The 21,477-nt window shown below is 38.4% G+C and overlaps 1 protein-coding gene across 6 annotated transcripts in view; it reads left to right on the forward strand.

The window, feature by feature from the left end:
- TRPM3 (transient receptor potential cation channel subfamily M member 3) overlaps window positions 1-21,477 on the forward strand; it is a 542,782-nt gene that overhangs the window by 416,718 nt on the left and 104,587 nt on the right. For all 6 annotated transcript variants that reach the window (XM_066257103.1, XM_066257105.1, XM_066257106.1 and 3 more), the window contains 3 exons: window positions 9,642-9,742; window positions 11,114-11,248; window positions 15,721-15,771. In XM_066257103.1, coding sequence (XP_066113200.1) covers window positions 9,642-9,742; window positions 11,114-11,248; window positions 15,721-15,771 — 287 coding nt within the window. The remainder of the gene's footprint in view (window positions 1-9,641; window positions 9,743-11,113; window positions 11,249-15,720; window positions 15,772-21,477) is intronic.

A 21,477-nucleotide genomic window follows, 5' to 3' on the forward strand; every position in this document is an offset into this window, starting at 1 on the left:
TCATTTCACCAACCTGGTTTTCAGATAGAGAATTGGATGTCTTCTTTATAATTAATTAATTTTTTTGAGAATCGGATATCTAAATGAATGGATTAACCATCTTTCATTGGTTGCATTTAGTTGCAATATTTGCAAATAAAGTAAATTGATGGAAATAAATAGAATCCCTAGGAAGAATATTTAATCCAGATAAAATTCTTTCAGTAAGAAACAGAAAGAAAAAATGTTCTTCAACTCATATAGAGATGGATGGCATCATCCTGGTTATCACAGAATCCTGGCACTGCAGAGGACATTGCAAGATCAGCAGATCCTGCCCCCTCTGTCAACACAGTTCATCAAGCAGGACCATAATTAAACTATCCAGCGTAGATGGCACACCTGACCTCCTTTTTTATTTGGAAACTCCAAAAGGGAGTCCACAGCTCTTCACAATCCATTGGAGTGTTTAATGACCCTTAAGAGTATTGGGGAAAAAATGTTCCCCAACACTGATGCGCAAGCCCCTAAATAAATATCCCCTGAAGCACACACCCTTGGTGCCGTGACGTATTGGGGATGGCATACCTCGAGCAGACCCTAGCTCTGCTCTGAACCCACCTCGTTCTCCAAGCCTCAGCCTTGTACATCTTCTCCCAGTCCGCCCTTCTCCTCAGGTCGCCACTCCCTCTCACTCTGAGCAGATGGGATCCTCCCATACATCCCACATGTTTACATTCATCCAACTTTCCTTCCTCTCATTCTTTTCCACTGGGGGATAATATTTTCTTCACCCAGCCTCTTTGTTTTTCCTCTTCACTCTGAAAACCTCTCTTCTCTAAAACCAGCCTCTATTCTCCAGGGTCTTATCCAACATGTACTTGCTTTATCCTTTCACATTTGCAATGCCTCCCCCTCCAGTGGCTCTTTCACTCTGCTATAACACATTTAGGGTCCCTGTCACCTGAGAAGACCCTGACTCCTCCCCGCCAAGCCCCTCAAGGCAGCATCTTACCCTTCTCTTCCTAACTATCAAACTCTGAATGTCAGTCTGACTTCTACCACCATTCCTCGGCCTTCACTCACTCTACATTTTTGATTCACTTACTGACTGCAAGTTCTTGCACTCCACGTTCTGTCCCAGTCTGTTCACTCACACAGCTTCCAGTGCTTGTGAAGACCCCGAAATCCACAGTCTTCTTACTCCAATAATGATCTTCCTGAACTGTTAGCAATTTTTTACAGTGTTGACTTTATCTACTTCTAACTGCCACCTTTCCTTACTTTGAGGGAAGACCTCAGTTGAAATTCAAATTCTGCAAGTTACTCTACCTCTCTGAACTTCTGTTTTCTAATCTACAAAGGGGGGACTAACAAATTCACTATACAGGGTTTTTGTGAGCACTGAATAAGATAATACATGTACAGGGTGGGCAAAAATAGCTTTATAGTTGTTCATATGGAAAATAATACAGTAACTAGTAATACAAGAATAAACTCTGTGTTTTGTAACTCATAACCATAAGCCTACTTTTGCCTACCCTGAATAATGCTTAGCATGTAATGGCTCTCAATGTGTGATAGTCATTATATTTATTATTACCTCTCATTGGGGTCAAATAGGCTGAGTGTTCTGTCTTTCTGACCCTCTCCTTTGTCTTCGTCATCAGACCCTCTTATTTCTTCACTCTATCTTCTGTCAAACTTAGTACCATGGCTTTAAATATCACACCTAAATTAATAAGCTCCACATTTAACTCCAACCTAGCTTTCCTCCCTGCTGCCTCTTCTAACTGCCTACTGGAGAACTCCCTTGAGATCAATAGGCACCTCAAATGTGATCAAAATAATTTTCTTAAAAAAAAGTATATAAAACTGAAAACAAATGGTCTTTCCCCAAAAAGCTGATTTATAGTTGAATTCTCCATTTATGTTCATATAACCACCATTCTTACAATTTTCTAGGCTCAAAGCCTTCATCAAATTCTTCCTCCTTTTTTTTAAGCAAATACTAAACATTTGGGCATTTTAGCAACTACAACATCTCTCATATCTATCCCTTCCTTTCCTTCCTTGCTCAGCACTGTTAAGCCCTCAGTAATTTTGAGCTGATTTATTGCAGTGACCTCTTAAGGGATCTTCTTGCTTCTTATTGAGCATGTTCCTATCCATCCTCTATACTTCAATTAAGGGAATACTACTCATGCAAAGCTCTGACCTTCCACCAACAATATCCTTCAGGACTTCCAATATAAACATGGCTACAAAAACATCATTTTCTTCTTCTCCTAGAAAGCTTCAAAATTCAATCATAGAAAATAGGAAGAAAAACAATAAGCACACTTCATTTTAGGTAAAACTATGAAATGTTCCAAAATATCTGTATATGCAGCAGCTACATGGGAGAAAGAGGGGAAGCTGGGGAGAGAGAAACCAACAAAAGTGCATTTCCTACATATGGGGAACACCCCAAGGTACTAAGAATAGCCTGTCTAGAATAGCCTGTATAAGGATAGAATAGCATTGGAGGGTGGCAGAAGACCCTCCCGATCCTGACTAGTACATAGGAATAGAGAAGGTGAGCTACATATAGAAGGATGCAGCTAAGCTATGTTTGCAGGAGGGAGTTTGTTTTTCTGGTAGCTGAGAAGAAAGCCTTCCAGTTGTGTATAATAACTAGCCTAGAATGCTACCCTAGGCCCATTATGACCCAACTCATTAAATGATAAATAGTAAGTAAAGGATTAGCATATAAATATAGTTTAAGAAAAATACAAAGAGAAAAATGTATTCACAGAAGAATAATACTCCATAAAAATATTTTCTGGGAATAGATGAACATTATGAATAAATATTTTACTATGAAATCTAAACATTTTAAATGTCAATGAAGTACTCATGTATGAAGAAATACGTTAAAGTGGGAATACTAAAATTCTCCAAGTAGGTGAGGCAGCAAGAGGTGATAAAATGTCAATAGCATTGCAGAATGAAGTAGAGGGGAAAAAAATCATCACAGAATTGCCAAAGAAATGAGAAATGGTGCGAGATAAAATATACATTGTAAAAGCGCAATGCAGGACATAAAGAACAGAAATGAGGACAGTGAACAAAAAGAAAATGAAACAGAAATAAAGAGTTAATTAGCATAAAAGAGAAATTTTATTTATAAAAGACAGAAAATGGAGATACGACATAAACATAATTGGTGTCTCCAAGGAATAAAACCAAAATAATAGATCAGAACAAATATTTTAAAACATAATTATATAATTTAAATATATAATTTAAGAATTATTTCATTAAAACATTTGTAAACTTTGATCTAAATATTGAAAGATCGACCTTACCCTGGAGAAAAAATAATTAGAATCTTCAACACCCAGATAAATCCTAGTAAAGTTACTGAACTTCAAAGAAAAAAATAATAATTAAAGAAAATAAAGAATATTTGGGGCCACCAGGCAAAATGAACAAGTGTTTTATGAGGTAGAAAATCAAGCTGATCTCAGACCTTCTTACAATAATACTCAATACCAAGAGACAATAGAGCAACAGATTTTAAACTGACCTATTGTCATTTAACTATAGACCACTAAAAAAAATACAACAAAGAACAAAAACAAAAACACTTAAAACATTCTAGAACTCTGGCAATACTGTTCCCATAAGTAATTCCTTAAAAAAAAAAAACTATTAGAGAAGAATTCAACCTGCCAAGCAAGAGTTTCTTGAGCATGCTCTGGCAAAATCTTTAATTGTTAGCACAGCACTAAGATAAAAACAAAAATGGGAATTGGAGTGACAGAAAGGAGTTATTTTTCATAACAAGGCAGAAAAAATACAATAACAATTGTATAACAATTATATATTTTTTTATTTTTAATTACAATTGTCACTCAATATTATTTTATATTAGTTTCAGGTGTACAGCATAGTGGTTAGACAATTATATAATTTATAAAGTCATCCCCCTCAATAATGCAAGCACCCACCTGACACCCTACCTAGTTATTAACATATTACTGACTCTGTTCCCTATGCTGTACTTTACATCCCTGTGACTACCATTGGTACTTCTTAATCCCCTCACCTTTTTTACCCAGTTCCCCAGTCCCCCTCCCATCTGGCAACCATCAAGTTTGTTCTCTGCATCTATGAATCTGTTTCTAACAACTGTGTTCTTAGTAGCTCTATATTTGTTTCCTATTGCTACCAGAACAAAGTACCACAAATTTAGTGGCTTAAAACAACAAAAATTTATTCTCTTAGAATTCTGAAGGCTGGAAGTCTAAAATTAAGGTGTGAGGATTACATTCCTTCTACAGGTCTCAGGAGAGGATCATTTCCTTGCCTGTTTTCAGTTTCCTGAGGCTGCCTATACCTTGACTTGTCACTTCGTCCTTGCATCAATCCAACCTGTTGTTTTCATTTCATCTTCACATGTCCTACTACTACTTTGATACCCATGTCCCTTTTATAAGGACCCTTGTGATTACATTGCATTGGGGCCACCCGATAATCCAGGATAATTTCTTTTTCTCAAAAGCCTTAACTTAATCACATCTACAAAGTTACTTTGCCATATAAGTGACATCTTCCCCGGTTCCCAGGATTGGGACATGGACATCTTTGAGGGGCAGGGGCATCATTGCATCATTCAGCCTCCCACAAACTCCATTGATGTCAATTATATCTCAATAAAAATAAATAAAAGCATACTACCTGAGGTCAAAACAAGTTAGAGGTCTAGCCAATGTACTCATAGGCCCAGTTATAAAATACCCTGTATATATATATATATATATATATATATATATATATATATCTTCAGAAAGTAACACCAAGAAAAGTTAGAATAAATAACGTCTGAATTGTTTCCCCCGCAAAATTAAAAATAAATAAAATAAATTCTACTTTGATCAAATTCTGCTTCCTCCTTACTGTTGCTATGACTCAGCTGACGAGGATGTGCTCTGGCCTTATCCGTACAGCTTTTATGGCACTTACCACTTGGTTCTTTGATGTAGTGATTTGTACACTTGTCACATCTCTGCCTTTATCCCATTCCAACTCCATTTTTATTAGATTACAATTTCCTGGAGGGAAGAGATTGCTACAGACATGCTTCTATTCCCTTACTCAACTAAAGATGCACACTACTTTCGTGAGTCTTCCAAACTGCCAAATCCAGTGCACACTTTTAGGTTCATTTATTCAGTCAGCAAATAGTTACTATTGTGTGGCAAGCACTGTTCTGGACTCTAAGAATACAGTACCAACTAAAGTAGACTCAATCCCTGGCCTCTTAAGATTTACATTCTGGGCCCTGGCCGGTTTACTCAGTCAGTTAAACTGTCATCCCAAAACAACAAGGTTGCGGGAGTGATCCCTGGTCAGGGCACACATGGGAAGCAACCAATGAATGCACAACTGAGTGAAACAACAAATGAATGCTTCCTTTCCATCTCCCCCACTCCCTTCCTCCCTCTGTCTCTCTGAAGTAATAAATCAAAAGAAATTAAGCCCTGGCTGGATAGCTCAGTGAGTGGAGCATCGTCCTAGAGCACAGAGGTCGCCAGTTCGATTCCCTAGTCAGGGCACATACAGGAGGAGTAGTAGCTCGATGTTCCTGTCTCTCTCTCTCCCTGCCTCTTCATAGAAAGATAGATTAATAGATTGATTGGTTGATTTACATTCTGGAGTTGGAAATAAATAATGAACTATTGATACTTCGGCAGGTGCCGGTAATGAGAGGAGTTGTGAAAAAGGAAGGCTGACCTTCCTTACTTACCTCCTTTGGCTTTTGCCCTATTGACCATCCCCTCCTTCTTGAAAATCTCTCTTCCCATAATTTAGGGCACCATGATCTATTGGTTCATGTCCTATCTCTCAGACTGCTTTTCATGATATTTTTCTAAAAATTTGCTTCACTTTTCTACCTTTTAGAAAATGGTATTATTCACCACTTATCCTCTGCCCTCCTCTTGTCACCTTTATGCTAATGTTGACAAATTTTCCCTACCTCAGTCCTCAGTAACCAAGGGTGTGTGGTCATTCTCACTTGGATATACCACAATTATTTTAAACTAAGCATATTCAAGATAATAATTTGCTAACCTCAAAGACTTTTTTTCTCTTGCATGGCAAATCTCTGTTGTCATTGTATACCTGGGCTCTCAAGCTACAGACGAGGGGATCACTTTTGACTTCTACTTTAAATTAATCACCTCAGGCTATTGCTTTTGCTTCCTAAATATCCCTCTATGTAAGTTGCTCCTTTAGGTCCTCATCCCTTTTCTGGAATATTACAAAATTTTCCTAACTGTTCCTCCTTCAATGCCCTTCCAGTCCATTCTTCACACTGCTGCCCAGGTGATTTTCCTAAAATGTAAATGACTGCATTGCTTCTGAGACAAAATTCTCTGGTGGTTTCCCCAGGCCTTCAGAATAAAGGGAAACTCCTCCACATTATTTATCAATCCTTTTATTCTAGCTCCATCTCTCTCTGCTTCTAATCCAAGCTACACCCCAAGCTATACCCAAAGAGTCTTCAATGTCTTCCCATGAATATCCCACATTCATTGGACTGTTTAACTCCCCCAGAATTTGCATACTCTGTTTCCTTTGCTAGAACAACTTTCTTCACCTAACTTTTCTAGTGAACTAATTCTTTAAAGCTATGTGTGATCATTATTTCTAAACCTAAATCTTCCCTGACCTCCTGCAAAAAGAGGATATAATAAAACCATATTTTCATGTTATAACTACTTGTATTCATCCCACATCAGGCCCTTTGTATTCGATGTTTCCTCTTCCTATAATACTTGCCCCTACTTGTCACATAATGACTTTTTCTAATCATTTAGGTCTTGGTTCAAATGTCACTCTCAGAAAGACCTCCTGTCCACTCATTCTAAGATAGCACTCCACCACCACCACACTGATCACTATCAGTATCACCCTTAGGCCATTGCTTTAAATTACTTTCTCCATGCCCACCTGGGATCTGGCACCAGTCAGGGCTTCAGACTGTATGAGTGGGGTTCCCTGAGCCCAAACCGGGTCTTTCTGGACCCCAGACCCACCTCAATACTTTTGGGCACTTTTTATCCCTCTACTTCCCACATATGGTCAACTAGATGCCACAAAGGACTCCCAGACTTGAGCCAAGGAGTTTAACCAATGTCTTCATATCCAGCCCTGGTTTTAGGAGAGCAGCCTGGCCAGGAAATCACCCCAGCTGACTAGCATAATACTTCTGTCATGGGACCATGCAAAACTGAGTAACCAGAATGGTGTTGCCACATTGATTTGGAATAATTCAAAGTGTGTTTATAGACATAGGTTCCACATCTTGCTAATGGCACTATTCCTTCATAGCACTTACACAATTTGGAAGTGCGCTGCTTATTAGTTTGTTAACTCATTTATTTTGAGTGACGTGGAGTGGTAAGCTCTGTGAAAAGAGTACCCTTAGATATCTAGTTCACCAGTAGATGTTCAATGACAAAACATTTCCTGGCACAGAATATATTCAATACATTTCTGTTGAGCAAATAATTGAATGATTGCATGAAATGGTGTATTTAATTTCAGACCTCTCTCTTCTTCTACAATGTAAGCTCTCAAGACAGAGTATTCTGTCTTATTCACTTTGATTCTCATACTGGCATAGTGCCTTTCACATGAGAAGGAATAAAATCAATATCATTGAATGAATGAATGAATGAATGAATGAATGAATGGATAAATGAGTGAATTAATGAACAGATAGTATCTAGATTTAAACTCTTAAAAACTATAATGCCCATTTAACCCAAAATTTGGGGGATGCATCCCAAGAAAGAGTATATTTCAAGTTCTCCAGGCAATTTCAGTGTACAACCACAGCTGAAAATGTGGTGACCAGCCATCCAAGTTTTTGTAGGACTGAGGGTCTCCCAAGACACAAATTTCAGTGCTAACACTGTGACCATACCAGGCAAACTGGAATGGCTTGTTGGTCATTCTGATTGAGAACCACTGGTACAAACTGTCACCTAGGACCATTCTTGAGTGATGTATTTTCAATTTTTGAAAAGTCAAAACTCATTGGCTTCATGCTTTCATTTGACACTTACATAATTACATTCAAGTAGCTCACGTTGATCTCACTGCCTGCTTCCTGCTATGTGTTCTTGTTCAGATTTTTGCTACTACTGTTGACTTAGCTGACACATAAATGGTAAAGGGAATTTTTAAACCATTAGAGTCAGCAATGACCAATAGATCAGCTAAGGAAGCAAAAGAATTTATGAAGCACTACCTTTCCAAATGCAGGTCCAAGGAGCCTTCATTTTTATTTTTTCATTCAAAATGATGACAGTATATTTTGACATGTTCCTATTTATCACTTGCTTATTCCAGTGACCCTAGTATGATTTTCCAATTCTAGTTGTTATCTGAGGAGATAAGAAATATATTTTTATGGAAAAATCCCTGTGTAAGCTGAATTAATATTTATCATTTCAAACACTGATTAACTTAGTACAAGTATGTGGTTTATACTGAACCCAACATGTGTGGACACTAAAATTTAAAATGTTTTTTAAGAATGGCTATTATCAAAAAGTCAAGAAATAACAAGTGGTATTGAGGATGTGGAGTAAAGGGAACCCTTGGCGCTGTTGGAGGAACATAAACTATTACAGCCACTGTGGAAAACAGTGTGAAAATTTCTCAAAAAACTAAAAAGATATCTACCACATGACACAGCAATTCTACTTCTGAGTATTTATCCAAAGAAAACAGAACACTAATACAAAAAGATATATGCATTTCTATGTTCATTGCAGCATTATTTACAGCAGCCAACATATAGATGCAACCTAAGTGTCCCTCAATAGATAGATGAGTGGATAAAAATGACATAATATATATATATATACAATTGAATATTACTCAGCAATAAAAAAGAATAAAGGCTTGTCATTTGTGATAACATGGATGGACCTGGAGTATATTATGCTATATGAAATCAGTCAGATAGAAAAAGACAAATACCATATGGTTTCACTTATATGTGGAATAAAACAAATTAAATAAAACAAATGAACAAACAAAACAAAAACAGACTCATAGAAACAGAGACTAAAGAGATGAATCTGGGAAGAGTAAAGAAGATAGGATAAGATAGTCAATAACATTGTGATTAGTTTGCCCAGTGACAGATGATTACTAGAATTTGCGGGTAATCACATTGTAAGGTATAAAAATGCCAAATCACTATATTGTACACCTGAAACTAATATACTATTGCATACAAACTATACTAAATTTTTTTTTTAAAGCAGCAGTTCTTAATGGCTGATTTTGTCTCCTTTTACCCCTGGGGGAATTTAGCAATGTCTGGAAACATTTTTAATTGTTATGAGTTTGGAAGGTGATGCTATTGGCATCTAATGAGTTGAGTCCAAAGATGCTGCTACATATTTTACAATTATAAGATAGTCCTCCCAAAAAATGTCAATAGTGCCAAGTTTGATAAACCCTATTACATAACCAAACCTTCTTTTCAGGAAGAGAGATATTGATGTGAGAGTGATGGAGTAGGTCTTCTTGGTATTATAACTCATAATTGTTTTTTCTCTCCCACTCTTTCCTCCTACTTGTCTCTATAGGAGCCAATGCCTCTGCCCCAGACCAACTGAGCTTGGCCTTAGCATGGAACAGAGTTGACATCGCTCGAAGCCAGATCTTTATTTATGGGCAACAGTGGCCGGTAGAGTATATGTTGTCACCCCCTGAAAAGTCCCCTTGCTTGGGCAAGGGTGTTTATTTAAGGAGCCCTCTGAGAGAAGTTGGGGAAACTGCTGCCTTTTCTTTGGGGTGGAAATGACCTAAGAAACCACTGCAACCAGGCAGAACATATGACTAAGCACAATTCAAAATGTTCTAATCACCTCCTCTCTGAATGGCTTCTGATAGCAATTTTTAGTAGCAAATGCTGCCATTTCTTTTAAATGTCTAAAAGAATATATATCATACAAAGTTGTATTAATTAAAATAAAGGAGGGATTGGAAGCAGCAATGTGTTTCAGGTTGTCTTTGAGGTCGCTGTTTCCCAGTGGTGGCACCTTGTGCTGGTGCGTGTCTGGGTGGCACCTCAGGTTGCAGAACTAGCACCCCCATGCAGGTGCCATCTGGTCCTGGTAGCTAAGCACGGGTCCTCCCTACGCCCCAGAAGAGCACAGAGGGAACCAAAGCTTTATATAACTGTTCTTGGTTTGTTTCCCTCAAATGATTCTACCAAAAATAAAAATTTGGAAAATTTGCCATTGGGTGATGTATGCATGTATCCCCAGGAAGTCACCAGAGGCCTGAAATTTTATTTCTGTGCCTGGAATTACTGTACAGGTTGTTTTTAACCTTTGCTTTCCCCAGAGAGCTTCTGCATAGGATTGAACCCTGTCTTCATTTAGTGCCACTAGTGCATTGCTGGTGTAGAAAGATTTGTCAGAGTCTGGACACCGGGAAATTTGTGTAATAAGAATTAAATAAAATCCTAGTAAGAAGGCCAAAGGACCTAAATAGTTGTTGTGTCTCCATGTGGAAATGGGTGAAACAAAGGCAAAATGGTATTGCTTAACTAAAATATATATATATACAATATCCTACTTTCTGGTCTCTTTACTAGGGTCCCTCTTCTCAAGCCAGCCAGCATCTAATTTAGAGCCTAAGGAGAATGAAAACAAAGACAGCAAAACAAAAACAGCAAAGTATCCACTTTAGCACTTCACTGGTATTGCAGAAGTTTGATCAGAGAGTTGGGAAAGGAAAAGCTTTGTGAACCCTTGTTCCTTCTCAAGATCCAGAGAGAGAGAAAAAGAGAGAGAGAGAGAGATTTTCAAGGAAAAAATAACTTTAGGAATTAGAAATCTTTAACTTCTATTTCCAAAGACAGGCTCCAAAACACAGGAGAAATTGTAGCTGTCCCATAAGCAGAGTTAGGAGCAGTCTTGCTAGTATGTTCCTGGATGTGCTGAAGGTTTACCTGATGTCAAAGTCATCCATTTCTGAACTATTCCAGTGAATGCCAGAGGACTGCATCTCCGAAGCCTGGGGCAGACTAACTCAGTGACTTGCTTTGCAGGTGGGGTCTCTGGAACAAGCCATGCTGGATGCCCTAGTTCTGGACAGAGTGGATTTTGTGAAATTACTCATAGAGAATGGAGTAAGCATGCACCGTTTTCTCACCATCTCCAGGCTAGAGGAATTGTACAATACGGTAGGACCAACCTAAGGCACTTTTTATTTTCTCTATGTTTTTTGTTTTACCTTCTCCCACTCCCCCACATGCCTGTAAGTCTCCTCCCTGCCCTCCAAATGCATGGATCATGTTTCACAAATGCTCCCTTACACCTGTGTAGACAAAAATACCAAGTCACCAAGATTCCACTTGTTTTAACTGCTCAGTTGTCAGCATCTAAGGCAAAAGGTTATGTGATCACCATAAGGTAACATTCTCAAATTCTTACTCCAAACTACAAGAACATAGAAATTAGAACACAGTTTATTTGTAAGCCCACAAGGAGTTTGAGGCAATATGCAGAGGAGGACTGATTAACCCCAAACATCAAAGGAGGCATATTAATTATCCTGCACCATCCTGTTAACTTCAGAGCTATGGCATTCATTCTTTTTCCACTACAATAGAATAAAACATAAAACCTCTTGTTTGGGGTTACCCATAAATATTTTTTGTTGTTTTGTATTGATTTTTAAAATTTACTAGAGATACCAAGGAATAATCATAAGAAAAACTACTATTTACAAAGTTTCTGAGAGTATTCAATGAATTAAATACATTGGCTCTGAACTAATACTCACTAAAAAATAGAGTGAAATTGAAAATTTAGATATTGCATTTCCCCATTTTACAGATGAGAAAACTGACTAAAAAGTGAATTGGTTTAACTAAGGTCACAGAACTCCTAAGTAAATAAAGAAGCTAGTGTTGAACCAAAGCTTCTGTTTTAGAGATTATTCTTCCCTTCATTTGTCACAATGCTTCTCTGTCCCACCATCCACAATACTAATGAGATGAAGCTTATTGACCTATTCCCATCTAGTTTTAGGTGTTAGATGGTGCCACCCTGGCTCTATCTAATTCCCATTAATGGAAATCTCTGCAGATTATTTTTTGGTTCAGCATACTGAGACTTTCAGTAAAAATAATAGACACCAAAATGGTAGAATAGGAAGCCCAAACATCCGGCCCCACAAAATGGTCAACAATTTGCCATAGAAGAAATGAATATGTTCCTAGAAATATATAACTTGCCAAGTCTGAATCGTAAAGAAATAAAAGATTTAAACAAGTTAATAACAAGTAAGAAGATTGAATCAGTATTCAAAGACCTCCCAACAAAGCCCAGACTACATGACTTCACAGGTAAATTTTACAAAACATTTAAAGAATTAACCTTGATTTTTTTCCAACTCTTTTTAAAAAATTGAAGAAGAGGGAAAACTCCTAAACTTATTGTATAAGGCTAGCATTAAACTGGTACCAAAGTTAGATAAGACGCTATAAGGAAAGAAAACTACAGGCCAATATCCCTGATGGATATAGATGCAAATTTTTCAACATAATACTAGGAAACCAAATTCAACAGCTTATGAAAAAGATTATACACTATGATCAAGTAAGCTTCCTCTAGATACAAGGATGGTTCAACATATGAAAATCAATGAGTGACTTATCACATTAATAGAATGCAAGACAAAAATTATATGATCAGATCAATAGAAAGAGAAAAAGTATTTGACAAAATTTAACTAACATCTTTTCATGGTTGAAAACTCTCAACAAATTGTGTTTAGAAGAAACTCACCTCAACATAGTAAAAGCCACATATGACAAATCCACTGCTCATATCACATTCAATAGTGAAAGGTTGAAAGTTTTACCTCTAAGATCAGAGACAAGACCGTGGGGGCCCACTCTCACTACTCCTATTCAACATAGTACTGGAAATCTTAACCAGGACAATTAAGCAAGAAAAAGATAGAAAAGGCATCCAAGTTGGAAAGGAAGAAGTATAATTGCCTCTGTTTGATGATAACATAATCTTGTATATAAAACATTCTATAGACTCCATCAAAAAACTGTTAAAACTAATGAATTCAGTAAAGTTTCAACATACAAAATCAGCATACAAGAGTCAGTTTTTATTTCTACACATTAACAATGAACTATCTGAAAGAGAAATAAAGGAAACAATCCCATTTACAATAACAACAAAAACAATAAATTACTTAAGAATTTAAGTAAATAAACAAATAAGAAGTGAAAGACCTCTACACCAAAAAGTATAAGTCATTGATGAAAAAAATGGAAGAAGTCAGAGATAAATGAAAGAATTCCATGTGTCTTTGGATTAGAAATGTTAATATTATTAAAATGTCCATACTGTCCAAAGCCATCTACAGATTCAGTGTGATGCCTTTAAAATTCCAATGGCATTTTTTACAGAAATAGAAAAAGCAATCTTAAAATTTGCACGGAACCTGAAAAGACTATGCTAGGCAAAGCAATTTGAGAAAGAAGAACAAAAGTGAAGCCATCACACTTTCTGATTTTAAACTACATCACAAAGGTATAGTCATCAAAATAGTGGGTATTGACTTAAAAACAGACATTTAGACCAATGGAACAGAATCAAGAGATCAGCAATAAACCTCTGCACATATGGTCAACTAGCATATGACATGGAAGCCAAAACTGTGGTGGGTCCTCAAAAACTTTGGGGCTGAGGGGCTTAAGGAAATGCAAAGCATTGGTCAAATGGTACAAACTTTGAATTATAAAACAAATAATTCTAGGGAATGAAGGTACAACATGGTGACTACAGTTACCAATACTGTGTTGTGTGCTTGAAAGTTATGAGGATAGCGCTTAAATGATCTCACCATACCAACAACAAAATGGTAATTAAATGAGTAAAAAATGTGTCAACTAACCTTATTGTGGTAAACATTTCACAACATATACAAGTACCAAGTCATCAATCACAATTATATCTTAAGCTCACACAATATTACATGTCAATTATATCTTAATAAATGTGGAGAGGGGGGAGAGAATAATTGTTTTTTTAGTAAAATTAAAAATAAAGCTCAGAGTTGAATGACTTCCTTATCAATTAGAGAATCAAAAGAGTAGAGTGATTTATCCCAAGGATTGGCAAGAAATAAAGGGGAAAGTTCTAGATTGAGAAAGGCCAATAGCATCACTTCAGTCAAGTGGTGATATTTCCCTGGAGAACACTGTTGAGAAGGATTATAAAACAGTGAATAACCTCAGTAATAATAATAGCTAACATTGATTGAATGCTAGACACTTCTTTAGTAGTTTTACAAATATTTCATCACTTAATCCTCACAGCATCTCTCTCAGGTAAGGGGTGATGTAATCCTCATTTTAGAGATGGTACTACTGAGTCACAGTTAAGTAGCTTGCCCATAGTCACAGCTGGAAAGCCATAGAGCCAAATTTGGAGCCAGGCACTCCCTACACAATACTGTAACCCACGGTGGAAAAAGATTTCTGATGGGTATGTCTGCATTCATGGGCAGGTCATTGAGGCAGTAGACAGGGATTGTCTCAATCCTTAAATGTGTTTCAACTGTGCTTAAGGACTTGCCATCACTGTTTGAGATTCTCTAATAGGTTCACCAGATTTAGCAAATAAAAATACAGGGTGCCAAGTTAAATTTAAATTTCAGATCAACAACTAATATTTTTTAGTATGTGTATCCCAAATATTGCATGAGACATACTTATATTAGAAATTATTCACTGTTGATCTGGAATTTAAATTTAACTAAGCATCCTGTATTTGCCCTAGCAATCCTATTCCTGAGGGACAATTGGGTGGCAAACCATTTCATTTCACACTCACCTTAAGCAAACATACATACACCTTTTCCCCAAACTTCCTGTGGCCTTTTCTTTAGAAACAGATTTTAGCAAACTACCTCCCAAGGGCCAAATCCAGCTCTCTGCTTATTTTTATATAACCTGCAAACTAAGAATATTTTTTCACATTTTCCAGTGGTTGAAAAAATCAAAAGAAGAATGATATTTTGTGACAGTTAAATTCTATGAAATGTTACTCTCTTTTTATGTCCACAAATAAAGTTGTACTGAAACAGGGGCTAGCTCATTTGTTTAGGTATCATCTCTGGCTGCTTCGGCCCAACAGCCGAGTTGAATGGTTGCCATGAAGACTGTATGACCCACAACATCTAAAATACAGTAGTGACTACCTGGCTGTTTACAAAAAAAGGCTTGCCAACACCTGCTTTAGATAATTTCTCATTCAATGTGGATAAAAAACAAGATGTGACTGGCAATATGCCAAAGTCTATTTCCAATGCGGTGAATTGGCCCCTTTGTCTCCCCTGCTGCAAAATTAGCCCTTTAAATGATGTCCCAGTTTAGCTGACAACAGAGTTGATTGCTTCCTTTATGAAATTTGAACCTAGGGCCTCAAATGTTTTTTCTTGGGGAACCACAGCTCAAAGATCTGCCAGTGTGTTTCTTTAGAAAAGACAGGGACAACTGAGCAACTACAACAAGGCTCATCCTAACAACTGTCCCTCACCAGCCAGACCCTTCCTTCCAGATCCTCCTCGCCTTGCCAGGGAGAGCCCAACTAGCAAAACCATTTGATTCTTCTTTATTGTTTTCAGAGACATGGGCCCTCAAACACATTGTACCACTTGGTCAGGGATGTCAAAAAGGTAAGAACCCTCTTGACTGCACGTCGGAGGCCCTGTCTTGACTGCTTCCTGTGATTAGAAAGCGCGTCTGTTTTGCAATGCATGAGCCGCCAGAGTATTCCTGTCCCTTCTAGGCCCCCCTCATTTCAGGGCACAGCGTGTGTGTGTGTGTGTGTGTGTGTCTTTTAACCCTGACATCTCTGCTTCTGATGCAGCTGTGGTTTATCTCCAGTCTCCGTGGATATAGACACTTTCATTGGACATAGTGCTTCTGGATAGTGGAACTCTAGGCTTTTGCCCCATGCTGTGTGGATTTATGCCATTACCTGTATTTTTCCAAAGGCCCTCACTGTTTGGGGAGCTAGTTTCCATGCTGCCCAACTGACCATAAAAGGTGTCCTCATCTACTAGGTCCTGGAGCAATGTATCACTGTCACACCTAGCATTGTACAGTATGAAGTAAGGGTAGTTCAAAAAGCCTCAGAGAAGCAGAAACTAAAACACATATATGTATATACCATTCTTCTAACACTTTATTTTTTGCAGTGTATTTTTTTTCACATTCATTGTCTAAGATTTTGATGGGGGGGAAAAGCCAGTAGGTTTGGATCAAGTAGATTTAGTCCCATTTTACAGATGAGAAGGCTGAAATGCAAGGAGGTGAGAACACACACACACACACACACACACACACACACAATATACCCCCCTCCCAATTTGTAGCCATTCTTCACCAAAGTCCATAAGACATACTCAGAGAAGGCTACAAAGATCAAGAATAGAGTCGAGTCCTGGCTGGTTAGCTCAGTCAGTTAAGAACGTCATTCTGAAATGACAAGGTTGTGGGTTTGATACCCAGTCAGGGCACACACAGGAAGCAACCAAAGAATGCAGAACTGAGTAAAACAACAAATGAATGCTTTCTTTCCCCTTTCCCTTTCCCCCTCTCTCCCTTCCTTTCTCTGTCTCTTTAAAAATCAATAGAAATTAAGCCCTGGCCAGATAGCTCAGTTTGCTGGAGCATCATCCCAGAGCACAGAGGTTGCTAGCTCAATTCCCTGGTCAGGGCACATACAGGATAAGCTCAATGTTCCTGTCTCTCTCTCCCTGCCTCTCTCAAAAAAAGAAAAGAAAGAAAGAAAGAGAAATAGAGAGGGAGAGAGAGAATCAATAAAGATATAGTGGCCTTAAACGAAATACTAGAACACCTGGATATGATAGACATCTACAGGACACTTCATCCCAAAGCGACAGAGTATACATTTTTCTCTAGTGTACATGGAACATTCTCAAGAATTGACCATATGTTGGGCCACAAAGACAATATCAGCAAATTTAGAAAAATTGAAATTGTACCAAGCATATTTTCTGATCATAAAGCCTTGAAACTAGAATTCAACTGCAAAAAAAGAGAGGGAGAGAGAGAGAGAGAGAGAAAGAAAGAAAGAAAGAAAGAAAGAAAGAAAGAAAGAAAGAAAGAAAGAGAAAGAAAGAAAGAAAGGAAGGAAGGAAGGAAGGAAGGAAGGAAGGAAGGAAGGAAGGAAGGAAGGAAGGAAGGAAGGAAGGAAGAAAGAAAGAAAGAAAGAAAGAAAGAAAGAAAGAAAGAAAGAAAGAAAGAAAGAAAGAAAGAAAGAAGAAAGAAAGAAAGGAAGGTTGGTTGCTGGCTCAATTCCCTGGTCAGGGCACACACAAGATAAGCTCAATGTTTCTGTCTCTCTCTCTCCCTGCCTCTCTCAAAAAAAGAAAAGAAAGAAAGAAAGAGAGAAAAAGAGAAAGGAAGAAAGAAAGAAAGAAAGAAAGAAAGAAAGAAAGAAAGAAAGAAAGAAAGAAAGAAAGAAAGAAAGAATCTAATGCCTTCATGTCATAGGAATGTGTTGACTAGAATTGACCCTTTGTTATCCTGTAGCCTCTTTTTCATTTTCCTTCAAAGGGCCAAGCAATGGCCCAGGGACTGCTTATAATGGGCCTATTAACTTTTTTTTTTTTTGTATTTTTCTGAAGCTGGAAACGGGGAAGCAGTCAGACAGACTCCCGCATGCGCCTGACCGGGATCCACCTGGCACGCCTACCAGGGGGCGATGCTCTGCCCCTCCGGGGCGTCGCTCTGTTGCGACCAGAGCCACTCTAGCGCCTGAGGCGGAGGCCATGGAGCCATCCCCAGCGCCCGGGCCATCTTTTGCTCCAATGGAGCCTCAGCTGCAGGAGGGGAAGAGAGAGAGACGGAGAGGAACGAGAGGGGGAGGGGTGGAGAAGCAGATGGCGCCTCTCCTGTGTGCCCTGGCCGGGACGAACCCGGGACTTCTGCACACCAGGCTGACGCTCTACTCCTTTCAAAATAAGGGAAACAGATGCTATAAAGTCTGTACATCCAACCCAACAACCATGTTACCAAGATCACATCTTTGCTTGGTCTGCCCTGTTTCAAGCCATAAGCACACCTACTATCAACAAACCTATTTCTCTTCCCTCAGGTCTTCCAGTTTTGTTTAATTTATCCTGGCTTAAAATTGCCTAGAGATTAAACAAGGGGCAGTAGCTCAGAAGATTGTGTATACATCCAACATGTATTCTTTGCCAAGATATTTGTTCCTCATGTTCAATAAAATGTCTTGAGGTTTTCTAAAATAATCAGGTTTTATTCCTGTCCCCTAAAGCTACTCTATCACTGAAGGAACTGGGAGGCTCGCAGAGACAGCTGTGCCTTTGTTCCTCAGCCCCAGCCATCTGCTAATCCAAACCTTCAAATAAAGTGACTCATCCACCTCCATCACTCAGGTTCTCACTGTCTTGCATGATTTTCAAAGGGATTGTTTTGTGTGTATGACAGAGACACAGAGAGAGACAGACAGAGGGACAGACAGACAGGAAGGGAGAGAGATGAGAAGCATCAATTCTTCATTACGGCACCTTAGATGTTCATTGATTGCTTTCTCATATGTGCCTTGACCGGGGGGCTACAGCAGTGCAAGTGACTCCTCGCTCAAGCCAGTGAGTGACCTTGGGGTTCAGGCCAGTGACCTTGTGACCTTTGGGCTCAAGCCAGCAACCCCGCACTCAAGCTGGTGAGCCTGCACTCAAGTCAGCAACCTCGGGGTTTTGAACTTGGGTCCTCTGTGTCTGATACTCTATTCACTGCGCCACCACTTGGTCAGGCTCAAAGGGATTTTGTAGTTAGATTTTACTGAATACAAATGATCAAAATCCCTCCTATTGGGTTTTGCTCTTTGCTGGACTCTGCTTAGAAATGCCATTTTCTCTTTTCTGAAATTCGATTAGCTGCCTCTTGCATTTCGTCACAATACTTGTATTAAAAGGCATGTAGAATATTTTTAAGCTAGGGTTTAAAAAAAAACACATCTTAGTTAAAGATGTACCTCAAAAATAATAACTAACAAGAAATAACAGGATAGTAAGAATTTGGAAGGAAGAAATATTAGGAGCAATTTTGTTTTTCTTTTACGTGTTATCCAAATACTAGAGCAAGAATATATGATAGTTACATAAGAATTCATTTACTAATTTGGTAACTGGAAAAATGATAACAAATCACTCAGGATAGTACTGAAATGGCTTAGCAACAATCTATCTTTTTGCCTGGGAATAGGGACTGCCAGTGAGGTGGCGAGAAACAGAAAGCCTATGTTTAGTTTCTTTCTTTGAGAAGAAATGGGGACAGGAAATGCCGACTCCATTTATTTCTGTGATAAGGAAGGGCATCTGACTGTTGCAGGGCAGGAAAGAGTAACAATGGCCAAAGGAGCCAGAGTGTCTACATTTTATGTTACATGGAAGAAGGGAGCTGAAAACAAGGGGTTATGCTTGTGTTTTTTTAAGAAGGGAATGATAGAGAAATTAATATTGGTTATACATTTTCCCCAGGTGATTCTGGAAGACTTCCAACAATTTAGTCCAATGAAACACTTGAAGTGTATAAAAACTTGGTTTAAAAGGCTAAGAAAATCTTGGACAGTTTAAGCAATTAAGGAACATAATAATTAGCATGTGCTTTGTGCTTTATGATTATAGGACTTTATGTATGTATTAACTGATTTAATCTGTAGCACAAAAAAATTTTTTTTAATCAATAAGTGATAGCCCTGGTAACAAATGCTGTTCAGAAGAACACAGTTCTGGATTTTAAACATAGTGTTTGATAATAAATGAAATGTAACTCTTACCCAGGGAATTCATATAAGAATTATCAGACCATCATAAGTTAACCAGTGTGACATCTGCAAATACAACTATCCTTTGAAATCAACAGAACGGAATGTAGAGAATTCCTCCCAAGCTACAGTAGTTTCAAAATCTCGAATCATTTATACCAAGGAAACAATCTAGAGCAGTGAGGTAAAGAGTTGTTATTCAGCATCAATCAGAAGTGTAAAATGATCTAAGCCAACCCAATTCTCTGAGCTGTTTTCATGCATAAATCCATTGAGTGTACTGGTGCTCTCTTATTAAACCAGAGTGGCCTGAGTCTGTCTGCTTTTTCATGAAATCTAACTTGCTGTTTTAGTAGCTAACTGTCTGCGCAATTTGTGCTTCTGTATGTTTTAAAGTGGAAGTTTTTCCTTCTTAAATTAAATGTGCTGATACTTCAGATTGCCTATACTATCCGTCCACACCAAAAGAGTATGATATTTATATTTAAGCTTTATATAGAGATAGTGTGAAATTTCTCATGGGAATCAAGACTCGGAGTTTTACAGAATGGGAAGAAAAAAAAAGGCATTCCAGACACACTTTGAGTAAAGAAAGGACATTTTGTAATCCCATCTGCCAAATTCACACAAATTTACAAAAGCTTTCCTGTTTTTTATGAGTTGCCCAGTCTATTACCATGCCAAACATTGAGGGAGTGTCCTCCTTGTCCATATATTTTCACCAGAATAATCTTTTCCCAACTCTTCTTGGGAAACCTGACAACCAGCCATCATTTGCCCCTTACATGCATCAGAAGGAAACAATTCTGTCTCAAAGATTTGTTATAAGTATCTAAGAATAATGTGTTTCTTAAACAGCTGAAATTTGTTGTGATATCAAACACCGACATCTGAAAAATAGAGTGCATTTAGAAGAGCAGATCTAAGTGAATTTAAGCTAGTCTTTTACTTCACAGTTGTCCTTAGATGTGGCACAAATGAAAACTTAACCTCAGAGCAGTAGCTCAGAGTATGACAAAAGCAGAAGACGTTTTCAAGTTATAAAGTTGTACCTGTCTGTAGATCCACGCTTCTCTGTTTTACTCTGTGGGTCAAATTATTTAAATCACATGGCTTGCCATGTGTTGTTAAGGCATGAAATGGGAATAAAGTGCGCAGGCTTTACCAGTTACCAAACTAATTGCCAAAAACGGTGAGGGGAAAGAACAGAAACAACAGGCCAAGGCAGGAGCAGCCGCCACTGTCCTATTGACTTCCTATTCGAAAGGGGCCCGAGCGAAGGAAGACTCCTCCAGAAGGCTTTTGGACATTACCTGTGGCATGCGAGGTGCCATGCACTTTCTCTGCTCTTTTCGGAGGGGCACAGCCCTACCCCTGTCTGTCACTTCACCGTCCCTGGTCTCTAAGCTCCCGGCTCCACTAACCGAACTTCAGGGGATTAGTGGAAACTACATCAGCCCTGGAAGCTCTGGACAAGAGTCTTTGCCCAGTGACCTGGCAGCACAGAGCTAAGAGCAGCCTGCCAGGCAGTAGCCAGACAACTGGACCTTTAGAAACAGAA

This window comes from Saccopteryx bilineata, chromosome 2 (genome assembly GCF_036850765.1).
Source record: "Saccopteryx bilineata isolate mSacBil1 chromosome 2, mSacBil1_pri_phased_curated, whole genome shotgun sequence".
Classification (NCBI taxonomy): Eukaryota; Metazoa; Chordata; class Mammalia; order Chiroptera; family Emballonuridae; genus Saccopteryx; species Saccopteryx bilineata.